Raw genomic sequence first — 13,543 nt, 5'->3', positions numbered from 1 at the left:
GCTTTGTTTTTAGTTATGTCTGTAAACGCACCTTAAGTGTCTCTTCTTCCAATTCTTAGCTTCACATTGTTTGGAAAATATGTTGGTATTATCTCACATCAGCCAAATTGAATTTCATTTGCCACAATGGTAATATTCACATCGTTATTTAGTAGTGTAGAACTTGAGTCTTGCTGAAAAAAGATGCCTTCTGTCAAAGCTTTTTGTCTTGTACTCATCAGGATAGATGAGAAGAAGATGAATATAAATGGAAAACGACATTTATAATGTGGAAGAGGGGAGTGTTGATTGGTTGGCAAATGAACTCTGGTAGAGATGTTGCCATAGAGAATGCAATAGTTCATGACAACTGTCAATTAACTGCTGAGCTTTGTGTAAAATTTTAAACCCTGCAGGTTGAGTTTAGTCAAAGTATTAGCTTGGAAAGTGATCCAGTTGTCACACATTTTGTTGAGTTAAAGCAAGTGTAGAGTGTGCACATGTTCTTTGTCTCTCAAAATGTGTGGTCACCTCAAATTTCCCTTACTTCTGCGCAGCCCAGATCCCTCTCCCTGACCAGTTCCCTTTGCTTTGATGTCAGCTTCAGCCCTCAGACTCATAGCCACCAGCATGACTCCTCAGGCCTGGACATTGCCTATCCAATACATACTGGCCTGAATCCATGGTTCTGGCACTGACTCCATCCTGCCAAGCCATCCATTTCCCCAGCTCACAAACCCCACCCCACCCAAATATGTCCAGATCAGAAATCTAAATCAAAATTGTTGTTTTCTAATTTCATCTGAACAAGACTACTATTTTTTTTAATTCCAGCTGGTAGGATGCAAGAGTTGTTCTTGACTATGAAAGAAACAAATTATAATACGCAGTTGGTGTCATGCATTTCCAACTTTGTAATTGAGAGTCCTACTTTAGATTATCTCTGTAGCAGGTATTGGGTTGAGGCAGCATAGCTGACAAGGGAAGTCAGGAATCGCATAGAAACAAAAGAGAAGCAAAGAATGTGCTGAATGACAGTGGGAAACAGGAGGATTGGGAAGCTTTCAAAGACCAATAGAGGACAATGAAAAAAGAAATAAGGAGGGAGAAGATTAAATATGCGGGTAAGCAGCCAGTAATATAAAGGAAGACTGTAAGAGTTTCTTTGGTTAGATAAAGAGCAAAAGATAGGCGAAAGTGGACATTGAGCCACGAAAATGGTGTTGGAGAGATAGTCGGGAATAAGGAAATGGCTGAGGAACTGAACAATTACTTTGCGTTTGTCTTCAAACTTGTCTTCTTGGAAGACAAGAGTAACATCCTAAAAATTCAAGAGAGTGAGGGGGCAGAGCTGAGTATGGTGACCATCATAAGGAGATGTGCAAGAAAAACTGAATGGCCTGAAGGTGGATAAATAACCTGGACCAGATGGACTACACCTCAGAGTTCTAAAGGAGATAGCTGAAGAGGTAGTGGAGGCATGAGTGGTGATCTTTCAGGAATCAATAGAATCAGGTAGAGTCCCAGAGAACTGGAAAATTGCAAATGTGACACCCCTGTTTAAAAAGGGAGTAAATCAAAAGATGGAAAATTACAGACCTTGGTTGGGGGTAAGATCCTGGAATTCATTGTGAAGGGTGAGATCTCTGAATACTTGGAGTGTGTGGTAAAATAGGGCAAAGTCAGCCTGGTTTCATCAAAGGGAGGTGATGCCTGATAAATCTGCTAGAATTCTTTGAGGAAGTAACAAACAGGTTAGACCAAGGAGAACAAATGGATATTATCTACCTGGACTTTAAGAAAGCCTTTGTCAAGGTGCCACACAGAAGGCAACTGTGTAAGATAAGGGCTCATGGTATCAGAGGCAAAGTGCTAGCCTGGATAGAAGCTTGGCTGTCTGGCAGGAAGCAGAAAGTGAGGATAAAAGGGTCCTCCTCAGCTTTGCAGCCAGTGACAAATGATATTCTGCAAAGCTCAGTGTTGGGACCACAGCCTTTCACTTTATGTACTAACGATCTGGAAAAAAGAACTGAGGGCATTTTTGCTAAGTGTGCAGATGAGACAAAGATAGGTAGAAGCACAGGAGGCGGGTGGGGAGGGAGCTGCAGAAGGAATTTGGACAGGTGAGGAGAGTGGACAAAGAAGTGACACATGGAGTACATGATGGGAAAGTGTGAAGTTATGCACTTTGGTAGGAAGATTAGAGGCATGGGCTATTTCTGAATGGGGAGAAGTCTGAAGTGCAAAGAGACTTGGGAGTTCTAGTCCAGGATTATTTCAAGCTAAACTTGTAGGTTGAAAGGCAAATATAATGTTGACATTTATTTTGAGAGGACTTGAATATGCAAGCAGGGATGTACTTTTGAGGTTCCATAGGTTCTGGTCAGACCACATAGAACATAGAAGGATACAGCGCAGTACAGGCCCTTCGGCCCTCGATGTTGCGCCGACCGAATCCTACCTAACCTATACTAGCCCAATAACTTCCAAATGCCTATCCAATGCCCGCTTAAATGACCATAAAGAAGGAGAGTTCACCACTGATACGGGCAGGGCATTCCATGAACTCTCAACCCGCTGTGTGAAGAATCTACCCCTAACATCTGTCCTATACCTACCACCCCTTAATTTAAAGCTATTTGGAGTATTGTGTATTATTTTGTGCTGCATATCTCAGGAAGAATGTATTGGCCTTAGACTACGTTTAGAGGAGGTTCATGAAAATGGTCCCAGGAATGAAAAACTTAACGTGAGGAAAATTTGAGGACTCTGGGTCTATACTCGATGGAGTTTAGAATGATGAGGAGAGATCTGATTGAAACATACTGAATGGCCTGGAATGAGTGGGTGTTGGGAAAATGTTTCCATTGGTAGGACAGACTGGGACCTGAGGGCATAGCCTTAGAGCAAAGTGAAGACCTTTTAGAATGGAGATGAGGAGAAACTTCTTCAGGCAGAGAATGATGAATCTATGGGAATTCATTGCCACAGAAGGCTGTGGAGGCAAGGCCATTGAGTGTATTTAAGACTGAGATAGGTTCATGATTGTCAAGGGAATCAAGGGTTACGGGGAGGAGGTGGGAGAATGGAGGTGAGAAACTGATTAGTTTCCAAGAGTGTGGTATTGGAAAAGCACAGCTAGTCAGTTTCTCCTGCTCCTCGGATGCTGCCCGATCTGCTGTACTTTGCCAGCACGACGTGCTTCGATTTTGATCTCCAGAATCTGCCGTCCTCAATTTCTCCTGAGAAACATATCAGCCATGATTGAATGGTGGAGCAGACTCGATGGGCTTAATGGCCTAACTTCTGCTCCTGTGTGATGGTCTTATGGGATGGTAGGATTGGGTCTATTTAACTAATGGAGGTTTAATAAAATCCTAGAGAGGTAAGTATTCTCCACACCTTACAAGTACACAGATAAATAGAGGGAGGACCACTTCCGTTTCTCAAACATCAGAGTTAGCTGACACAAGCATGGGAGAAAGATGTTCTGTATAAAGGCATTTGTGGTTGTCTAGGATTAATTATGCTTATGTGACTTGCAATGGTGAAATTGTAATCTGAATTCTCATTATGTAGGAAATGATGTTTTGATTTCCCATTATACCAAAGAACAGAAAGAAGCAAAGAAAGCTATTGTCAAGAGGTACGTCGTTTGGAAGCTATTTTAATATCTTGTACTATTTCTGAATGGAACAAACAAAAATCAATACATAATCTCATCTTCATCCAGACCCATGCTCAGAAATGTACCTTCGGTTTGAGAAAAAAAAACATGAGATAACTTTTGTGTAAAAGGTAAATTATTTTCCTTTGCTTTGGAAGTGCTGGCTCACTGTACTCAACCACATTGTTACAGCACTGAGACAACCAAATCGAATTAGCTTCACCCTTCCTGTATTTACAACATAGTAAAATTTAATACTCAATGAGCCTCAAAATTCCCCCAATAGTTCTTAACCAGATTTCTTGAATAACAAATCAGACACCAAGTTTATGGCTTAAACAAAAGAATTAACAGTTTGTTAATAATACAATAGCATTTGCAGAGCAAAGTTAAGCAAGGTAATTGAATAAAATTACCGAAGAACTGTGAATGCTTGAAATCTGAAACAAAATAAGAAATTGCTGAAGAAACTCAGGTCTGGCAGCATCTGTGGAGTGAAAGCAGAGTTGATGTTTCAGGTCCAGTGGCCCTTCATCAGAAGGTAATCTAATTAATATTTGTGATTTAAACCCAATCTTCTTTGATTCTAATCCCCACTCAGATAGACGGTGAAAGGTTCTGAATGTTCTTGTTCATGAATCATTGCAGGTACAATAATCAATAAGGGAAGATGATTAGAAAGTAAAGAGAACAGAATCTCAATTATAAAAGTGAATATTCCTCAGAGCCTACTGGAAGCTATTTGCAATAACCACAATGAGTTTAAGGGATAAACTAGGGAAAAGTAAATGACATGTAGGAACAGATGGAGTAAATAGGATCGTATCTTGTTTGGTTTACTTGATTGTGGTTATTGCAAATAGCTTCCAGTAGGCTCTGAGGAATATTCACTTTTATAATTGAGATTCTGTTCTCTTTACTTTCTAATCATCTTCCCTTATTGATTATTGTACCTGCAATGATTCATGAACAAGAACATTCAGAACCTTTCACCATTTAAAACCCATTCTGCCTTTCTTTATTTCTACCAAAGAGAATAATTTAGTTCTTGGTTACATAAATTCCACCTGCCCTGTTCTTGCCCATTGCCTGGCTTGTCCAGGTCCCCTTGAAAGCCTCCTTGCATTTTTCTCTTTACTTCGTATTCCCACCTGATTCTGTCATCACTAATCTTGGAACCATTATAAGTTGTTTCCACATCCAAATCATTGATGTGGATTGAGGAGCTGTGGGCCTTGCACTGATCCTTGTGGTATTCCATTCTGAGAATGACTTGTTTCTTGCTACTCTCTGCTTTCTGTCTGTTAACCAGTTCTCAATCTATACTAATACATTGTCCCCAAATCTAATGTTCTAATTTTGTTTACTGACCACTAAATGAGGCCTTTTTATTGAAGACTTTTGAAAGTCTATACACTAAATCAGGTCCTTGATACATGCTTCTAATGATATCCTGAAAAGACACCAACAGGCGTGTCAAACATAATTTCATTTTCATAAATCAATTTTGATTCTTTAGAATCTTATAAGGATCTAAAGATTGCATCATTTATGGTGGATTCTGATGTCTTCCCCACTAACGACGTCAATCTAACAGTTTTGTAGTTCTTCTTTCTCCCACTTCCCCACCCCTTCTAAAATAGCAGGGTTACTTTTGCCATTTTGCAGTCCGCAGGAACCCTCACAGAATCTATGGAATTTTGCAAAATAACCACTTGTGCATATGCTATTTTTCTACTCGCATTCTTTAGTATTCTGAGACGTAGCTCATCTGGTACATAAAATTTATCACTCTTCAGTTGTTTTAAATTTTCAAGTTCTTTACTAATATTAAGTTCTTTCAGTTTGTCAGTTTCACTTCATTGCCTAATATTTCTGGGAAATTTTATATATCTTATTCCATGAACATTGAAACTAACCAATTAGTTTTCATCTATGTTCTCCACTATAAATGCTCTTGTCTCCATATATAAAAAAACCTACATATTTCCGAGCAATATTTCCCTTTTGCAAGAAGCTCTTCCAGTTCTTCAATCTAATGTTTTTTGTTTGCTTGTGGTCATATTCTCTTTTCCCTTTCTTTATTCAATCTCTTGATTATTCTTTGCTGGGTTTTAAACTGCTCTCACTCCTCAGCCTTACTACTTTTTCTAGCATCCCTCTAAGTTATTTCCTTTGACCTAATCTAATATTCAACTTTTTTTTAACCGGAGATTATTTCTATTTATTTCTGTCTGGGTATTTGTTTTGGAGGCATGAATATTTCTTGTAAATCATTTACTCTTCCTTTAAATGCCAGCTATTGTCTATCTACTCTGAAATCACTTACTGGATTTTCCCAATCCATTATTGTCAATATGCGTCTCCTATCTTACTAATTTCCTTCTGTTCAAATTTCGGACCCTATTTACAGAATGAAAAATATCACATTTAAACTTGCTGTGAAATTCTATTATATTAGAATCATTATTTTCCAAAGACGACTTTACAACAAATCAAAATAGCCTGATTTTTAATTTGTTTTTCCAGTGCATTGCTCTAGAAATCCAGCTGGTGGACACTCCAGGAATTCACCTTTTATGGCTTATTGCTGATTAGGTCTACCAAGTCTGTTTGTAAATTTGAAATTACTTTATTATTATTGCATTACCCACATTACGTGCATCTGATTTCCTGAGTGATATTATGCCCAACATTGCCATTATTGTTTTGTGGTTTAATGAACAATTCCCACCAATATTTGCTGACCCCTGCTGTTTCTTAACGCTACCCAAACTGATCGTATATCTTTCATTTGATCCTCTTTCTTAACATGCTCATCTTGTCTCTGAAAAAGATGTTATTCATTTTCTTTTTCCTTTTGTCTATTCTTTTTAAATAATGAATGTTCCTGGATACACCATTTTCAATACTAGTCATTTCCAATAAACAAGTACCTCAATTTGTGCCTTCAAATCATCAACCTTTATTGAAATGCTACATGAATTTGGATGTGCCTTTAATTCTGATTATTTTATTATTAATCTTAATTCTGGTTTTATTTGATGTTTGCTTGTGCACTGTGTATTTTCCAGTTTTGCTTACTACTTTTGTATTTCAGTTTTGCTTCCCTCCTGTGTGAAGTTCCTCTCTGGTTTCTATACCATTGTCAGCCTGGTTTAAACCCTCAACAGCACGAGCAAATCTCCCTGCGAGGATTAGTCCAGGTCATATTAAGATGCAACCTGTTCACTGAAGAAAGAAACTTTCTTCTACTGTTTGCACTGTCCACTACTTGATTTTTACTTCGATACAGATAAGCTGCCTTCTCTTTTCGTTTAATTTATTTGAAAAGCTAAGTTATGTCAGGATGGATCAGCGAAACGTGTGCTTGTGGTGTGGGAAGTCATGATATACCACGTGTCTTTGACAAACAAGTCTGTAAGAAATATTAGCAGCTTCACAACTTTGAGTTCCAAGTTTCCAAACTCGAGCAGGGGCTAGAACTCCTCCTGAGTCTCAGAAATCTAATGCCCTTCCTTGTACTCCAGTTCTCTAATCTCACATTCTATCAATTAAGTCTAATATTTCTGATGTTTACTTGCAAATGGGACTTGGAACAATCCTGAGATCATTGCCTTTGAGGCTCTATTTTCTAACTTCCTCCCTAAAATCTGCTTTCAAGTCCTAATATCTTTTCTACCTGAGGCCAGACCCCTCCAAAACATTTGAAAAAAAGTGGCCCTGACCCTAACTTTGCTAGTTGTCTTAAACAACACGTATTCCAGAAGGGATACAGCTGGTCAAATGACATAGTTTTAAAGAAAACAGAATTTATATACAAGATTACCGAATGAAACGCAAACAAAACACAACAGAAAAATGAATAACTTAACCTATCTGACAACGCACCAGATCATCCCAACTTATTGCTGTTTCAAATACTTGCAACAATCCCCACCCCATTGCACAAAAGGTAAAATCAAACACAAGGTTTTACAGGAGATAAGTCTGAGGGAGAGTACCAGTCTGAACCTGCTTCTCTGGGTCCAGTAGCTTCAGAACACTACTGTGCTAAAACCAAACCAAACCGGGGTGGGGGGGAAGGTGAATAGGTAGATGCAGGTGGGGGTGCGATGGTAATTGGTTGGAGCGGAGGATGGAGTGGAACGGTTGGAAGGAAGATGGACAGGTAGGACAGTTCAAGAGGGCGGTGCCAAATTGTAGGGTTGGATCTGGAATCATATGGGGAGGGAGATGAGGAAACTGGTGAAATCGAAGTTGATACCATGTGGTTGGAGGTTTTCAAGGCAAAAGATGAGGCGTTCTTCCTCCAGGTGTCAGATGGTTAGGATGTGGCAGTGGTGGAGGCCCAGGACTTGAACATGCAAACACCTCATCTACTGTGTCCGTTGCTCTCGATGTGGTCTCCTCTACATTGGGGAGACAGGACACCAACTTGCAGAATGTTTCAGAGAACATCTCTGGGACACACGCACCAAAGAACCCCACTGCTCTGTGGCTAACCACTTCAACTTCCCCCCTCTCACCACCAAGGACATGCAAGTCTTGGATCTACTATACCACCAAATCCAAGCCACCCAATGCCTGCAAGGAAGCATGCTTCCTCTTCCACGTTGGGATCCTCCAACCACACGGCATCAACGTCGATTTCACCAGTTTTCTCATTTTCTCTCCCCCACCTCATCCCAGGTCTGACCATACAATTCTGCATCCCTGTCTTGAACTGTCAATCTTCCTTCCCATCTTATCCACTCCCCCCGCCGCACCAAAATATCACCATCAACCCCAGCAGCATCTACATATTGCTTTCCCAGCTACCTCACCTCCTCCTCCTCCTTCCCCCCACCCCCCCCCCCCCAAGTCTCCCAGTCACTCAATTCCAGGAATTGTAGTACTGCTCTTTTTGTTGATGGCATGGGAAACTCTTGAATTCCCTTTTGCTTTTGCATTCCATGGGGCCATTTGTCCTTGTTCAATAACATGGCTCAGGAAGGTGATTTGGGCTTTGGCAAATTCACTTTTAGCAGGTTTATCACCAAGCTTGCCTTCTGAAGTCGATCGAGCAAGTCTGATAAATGTTGCAAACATTCATTCCATGTGTGACTAAAAATCACCAGGTCATCCATGTATACAACACTGTTGCGTAATTTGGCAATGACCTTATTGGTTAGTCTCTGAAATGTGGTTGGCACATTTTTCATACCAAATGGCCTGAATTTAAACTGATATAGTCTATTCGATGTTACAAAAGCTGAACTCGTCTTTGCTCTTTCTGACAAAGATACCTGCCAGTATCCTTTGAGCAAATCTAACTTAGAAATACAAGGTGCTTGTCCCACCTTGTCAGCGTAGTCTTCCAAACAAAGAATCAGATATGCATCAGTCTTTGTAACTGCATTGGCTTTGTGATAGTCCACACACAACCGTTGGGTACCATCTGGATTTGGCACTATTTCTTTGGGTGAGCTCCAGTCACTGTAACTCACTTCAATTATGTCATCTTGGAGCATGCGTTTAATCTCCTTTTGAACCTGTGCAAACTTGAGGGTTATGACTATAAGGCCATTGCTTAATCGGAACAAAAATATGCATAATTATGTTTGTCCTTTCCTGTTTATTTCCGCATATCTCTTCATGTGATAGTAATAACTCTTCCAGGTCATTTCAATTTTCGTCTGGAAGGTAAGTCAACAATTTATACCAATTTTTGACAACTTCATCATTGTCCAATTTAATTTGAGGAATATTCAATTCAGAATCCTCTGAACTTGGTTCTGTCCTCTGTGTTGTAACCAATAACACATTCTTCTCTTGCTTTCCTTCCCTATCAAAATACCTTTTGAACATTCTCATTACACACACTGAGATTTTTTTGTCTGGAGTCCTTATCAAATAGTTCACCTCACTGAATTTCCTTTTGACTTGATAAGGTCCAATAAACCTTGCTTTTAAAGGTTCACCTATCACTAGAAGTAACACTAGTACTTTATCCCCAATTGCAAAATTGTGAGTTTTTGATTTCCTGTCTGCTTGCTGTTTCATTGTATGCTGTGTGATGCTTTTAAATGCTGCCTAGCCAACTCCCCCACTTTACTTGTCATTCCCTAAAGTTTAACACATCGTCCAAATAAGTGGTGTCTGAATTCTGACTTAGCAATTTGTTGTTAATCAATTTTAGCAGTCCTCTCACTTCATGCCCAAAACCTAATTCTAATGGACTGTATTTGGCCGATTCATTTGGTGCATCTCTGATCACAAAACGAACAAATGGAATACCTTATCTCAATCATCTGGATAGCCTTGACTATAAGCCCTCAACATGGTCTTTCATGTCAGATACCACCTTTCTAGCACTCCCTGCGACTCTGGATTTGTATTGTTTTGTTCTGTAACTTCCTTGGATAATTCAATGTGAAGTATGACCCTTGATCTGATTGTATCTCTGTGGGTAGTCTGCATTTCGTGAAAAATGTGAGTAACCCCTCTAAAATCCTTTTAGCTGTGATATTGCGTAATGGATTGGCTTCTGGAAATTTAGTAGACACATCCATTATTGATAACAAATACTGATTTCCACTTCTTGTTTTAGGTAGGAGTCCTACACAATCAATTAAGACTCTTGTAAAAGATTCCTCAAATGCAGGAATAGGTAATAAAGATGCAGGTTTTAATACTGCCTGGGGTTTTCCAATTACCTGACATGTATGACATATCTGGCAAAATTCAACTCCATCCTTGTGCAGTCCAGGCCAGTAAAAATGTTTTTATATTTTAGCTTAAGTTTTTCTCACTCTTAAATGATCTTCTCGTGGGAGCTCATGTGCCAGTCGCAACACCTTCTTTCTATAACTCACTGACATTAGGACTTGATGAACTTCTGCCCATTTCTCATCTGCTTGAATACGTCTTGGTCTCCATTTCCTGATTAACACATCATTTTTAAAATAATACCATTTAGGGGTGCAATCTGATGCTTTTTCTGTGTATACCTTTTGAGACAATTGCTTTAAATTTTCATCTTTCTGCTGTAACTCAGTTAGTTTATCTGAGCTAAAGATATCGGCGGCGTCATCTGTGTCTTTGTATTGGCCATCTGATCAAAAAGGGTCTCTGCTAATTCCACTTCAACTTTCTTATCTGTACACTTTTGATCTCTCCTGCTCCAACTGGTGACTTTGTGATCTTTGTTACCACAGTCAGGAAAAATCCCAGGGTATGTGTCCTGCAATAGTTCAGTTGCCTGAGTTTCCACTGGCTTTTCAACCACAACAGGCAGCACTCGTACCAGTGAACCAGCTGTATGATTAGCAAGGACAAATTATATTCCTGGAGCTGAGTTTTTCCAGTACTCCTACCACGACTTTTCCACTCTTCACTGGGCACTCTAACGTTATTGAACATGTCTTGTCTCACCGTGAGTTCCCGTTACTCATACCTTTTCTGGCAATAGTCCTTCAGAAGTACATATCTCCTCATGCTTCAACATCAGATCGAGGGATCCTGCATCTCTTAATATTGTAACCTCTTTACCTGCTGCTCCTGGCCTATGTGAGTAAATCATACCTTTGCAGGTATCTGGTAGATAATCAGAAGATCTGGAACTTCCTTCTTAACCAACCTCCAACCAGGTTATACATTCTGGTGCATTTCTAGCCTCCACTGTGCTTTCTGTTACCACTCCAACAAAACTCGCTGGCTTATCTTGGTTTTTTTATACCTGGCTTCCCAGTGCTTTTCTTAACCCACCAACACTGATTTCAAATGGCTTACTTTATTGCGGTGAAAACACCAGAACTTTTTAACTTCTCTTTTCCCTTCAAGGGTTTCCTTTTTACCTTTTGGTAAGTTAGCCTTATGATCTTCTTCACCAGGATTTCTCTTTCCCCAGTTTCTATACGTCGTGGTTTGAAACTGATTTTGGAAGCCAAACTTTGCTTTTTGAACCAACCCATAATCATCAGCCATCTCAGCTGCTAATCTTGCTGTTTTGACTCTCTGCTCTTCTCCATGGTTTTTCAGTGCTTCAGGATGTGATTCTTTGAATTCCTCCAGATTAATTGTATCTCTAAGAGCGTCATAGGTTTGCTTTATTTTTAATACCCTTATCCACCTTTCAAAGTTACTTTGTTTGATCCTTTAAAAGTCAACGTAGGTTTGACCAGGATCCCTCCTTTAGATTCCTGAAATATTGTCTGTAGGCTTCTGGCACAAGCTCATATGCACTTAAGCTGGCATTCTTCACCACCTCATATTCCCCAGATACCTCCTCTGATAGTGATGCAAATACCTCACAACGCTACCTACAAGTTTTGTTTGGATCAACAAAATCCACATGGGCACTGGCCACTGCTTTTGTTTAGCCACCTTTTCAAATGAGATGAAAAAGGCTTCCATATCCTTCTCATCAAAATTAGGCAATGCTTGAATATATTTAAACAGTTTCTCACCAGGCCTTTGGCTACCATGGGTTAGCTCATCCTGACTTTGTCCCTCACTAAGCTTACCTTCAGCCTTTATCTCCATTCTTTTAAGCTGACTTTCCCGTCTTAAGTGCCAATTAATGAACTCCCTCTCTTCCCCCACTTTCCCTCTCTTCCCCCACTTTCCCTCTCTTCCCCCACTTTCCCTCTCTTCCCCCTCCCTTTTCCCTCTCTTACCCCCTTTCTTCTCTCTTCCCCCCTTTCCTGTCTCTCCCCCCACTCTCTCTCTCTCCCCTCACTCTCTCTCTCCCCCCCCTCTCTCTCTCCCCCCCACTCTCTCTCTCTCCCCCCCCACTCTCTCTCTCTCCCCCCCCCACTCTCTCTCTCTCCCCCCCCACTCTCTCTCTCTCCCCCCCCCACTCTCTCTCTCTCCCCCCCCACTCTCTCTCTCTCCCCCCCCACTCTCTCTCTCTCCCCCCCACTCTCTCTCTCCCCCCCACTCTCTCTCTCTCCCCCCCCACTCTCTCTCTCCCCCCCCCACTCTCTCTCTCTCCCCCCCACACTCTCTCTCTCTCCCCCCCCACTCTCTCTCCCCCCCCCACTCTCTCTCTCTCCCCCCCACTCTCTCTCTCCCCCCCACTCTCTCTCTCTCCCCCCCACTCTCTCTCTCTCCCCCCCACTCTCTCTCTCTCCCCCCCATCTCTCTCTCTCTCTCCCCCCACTCTCTCTCTCTCTCCCCCCACTCTCTCTCTCCCCCCCACTCTCTCTCTCCCCCCACTCTCTCTCTCTCTCCCCCCCACTCTCGCCCCCCACTCTCTCTCTCTCTCTCTCGCCCCCCACTCTCTCTCTCTCTCTCGCCCCCCACTCTCTCTCTCTCTCCCCCCCCACTCTCTCTCTCCCCCCCACTCTCTCTCTCTCTCCCCCCCACTCTCGCCCCCCACTCTCTCTCTCTCTCTCTCGCCCCCCACTCTCTCTCTCTCTCTCGCCCCCCACTCTCTCTCTCTCTCTCCCCCCCACTCTCTCTCTCTCTCCCCCCCAATCTCTCTCTCTCCCCCCCACTCTCTCTCTCTCTCCCCCCCACTCTCTCTCTCCCCCCCCACTCTCTCTCTCTAAAGAGAATAGAAAAATGAATAACTTAACCTATCCAACAACCTACCAGATCACCCCAACTTAATGATGCTGTTCCAAATACTTGCAACAGTCCCCACAAACACCACTTTGCACAAAAGATTAGATCAAACACAGGGTCTTCCAGGAGAGATGTCAAAGAGAGAGGACCAGCCAGGACCTGCTTCTTTGGATCCAGCAATTCCTTCAACTCTACTGTGCTCAAACCAAACAAAACCCGAGAAAAGCTGAGCTAGGAGAACTAGCCACTTCCCTTTCATTGGACATGTTTTTTTTAAATGTGAAAGTCATCTGCCTGAGGCAGTATTTGTTAGCTATAATCAAACTGGCCCTAAACTGCTTCAAC

General features: G+C 41.5%; 1 protein-coding gene across 3 annotated transcripts in view; it reads left to right on the top strand.

The window, feature by feature from the left end:
- Nucleotides 1–13,543, top strand: part of kiaa0586 (KIAA0586 ortholog) — a 533,649-nt gene that overhangs the window by 27,411 nt on the left and 492,695 nt on the right. For all 3 annotated transcript variants that reach the window (XM_060829108.1, XM_060829107.1, XM_060829109.1), the window contains exon 4: nucleotides 3,559–3,625. In XM_060829108.1, the coding sequence (XP_060685091.1) occupies nucleotides 3,559–3,625 (67 nt within the window). The remainder of the gene's footprint in view (nucleotides 1–3,558; nucleotides 3,626–13,543) is intronic.

This window comes from Hemiscyllium ocellatum, chromosome 8, assembly GCF_020745735.1.
Source record: "Hemiscyllium ocellatum isolate sHemOce1 chromosome 8, sHemOce1.pat.X.cur, whole genome shotgun sequence".
Lineage (NCBI taxonomy): Eukaryota > Metazoa > Chordata > Chondrichthyes > Orectolobiformes > Hemiscylliidae > Hemiscyllium > Hemiscyllium ocellatum.
Note: the sequence above shows the minus strand (reverse complement) of the source record. Positions and strands in the feature narration are given on the sequence as shown.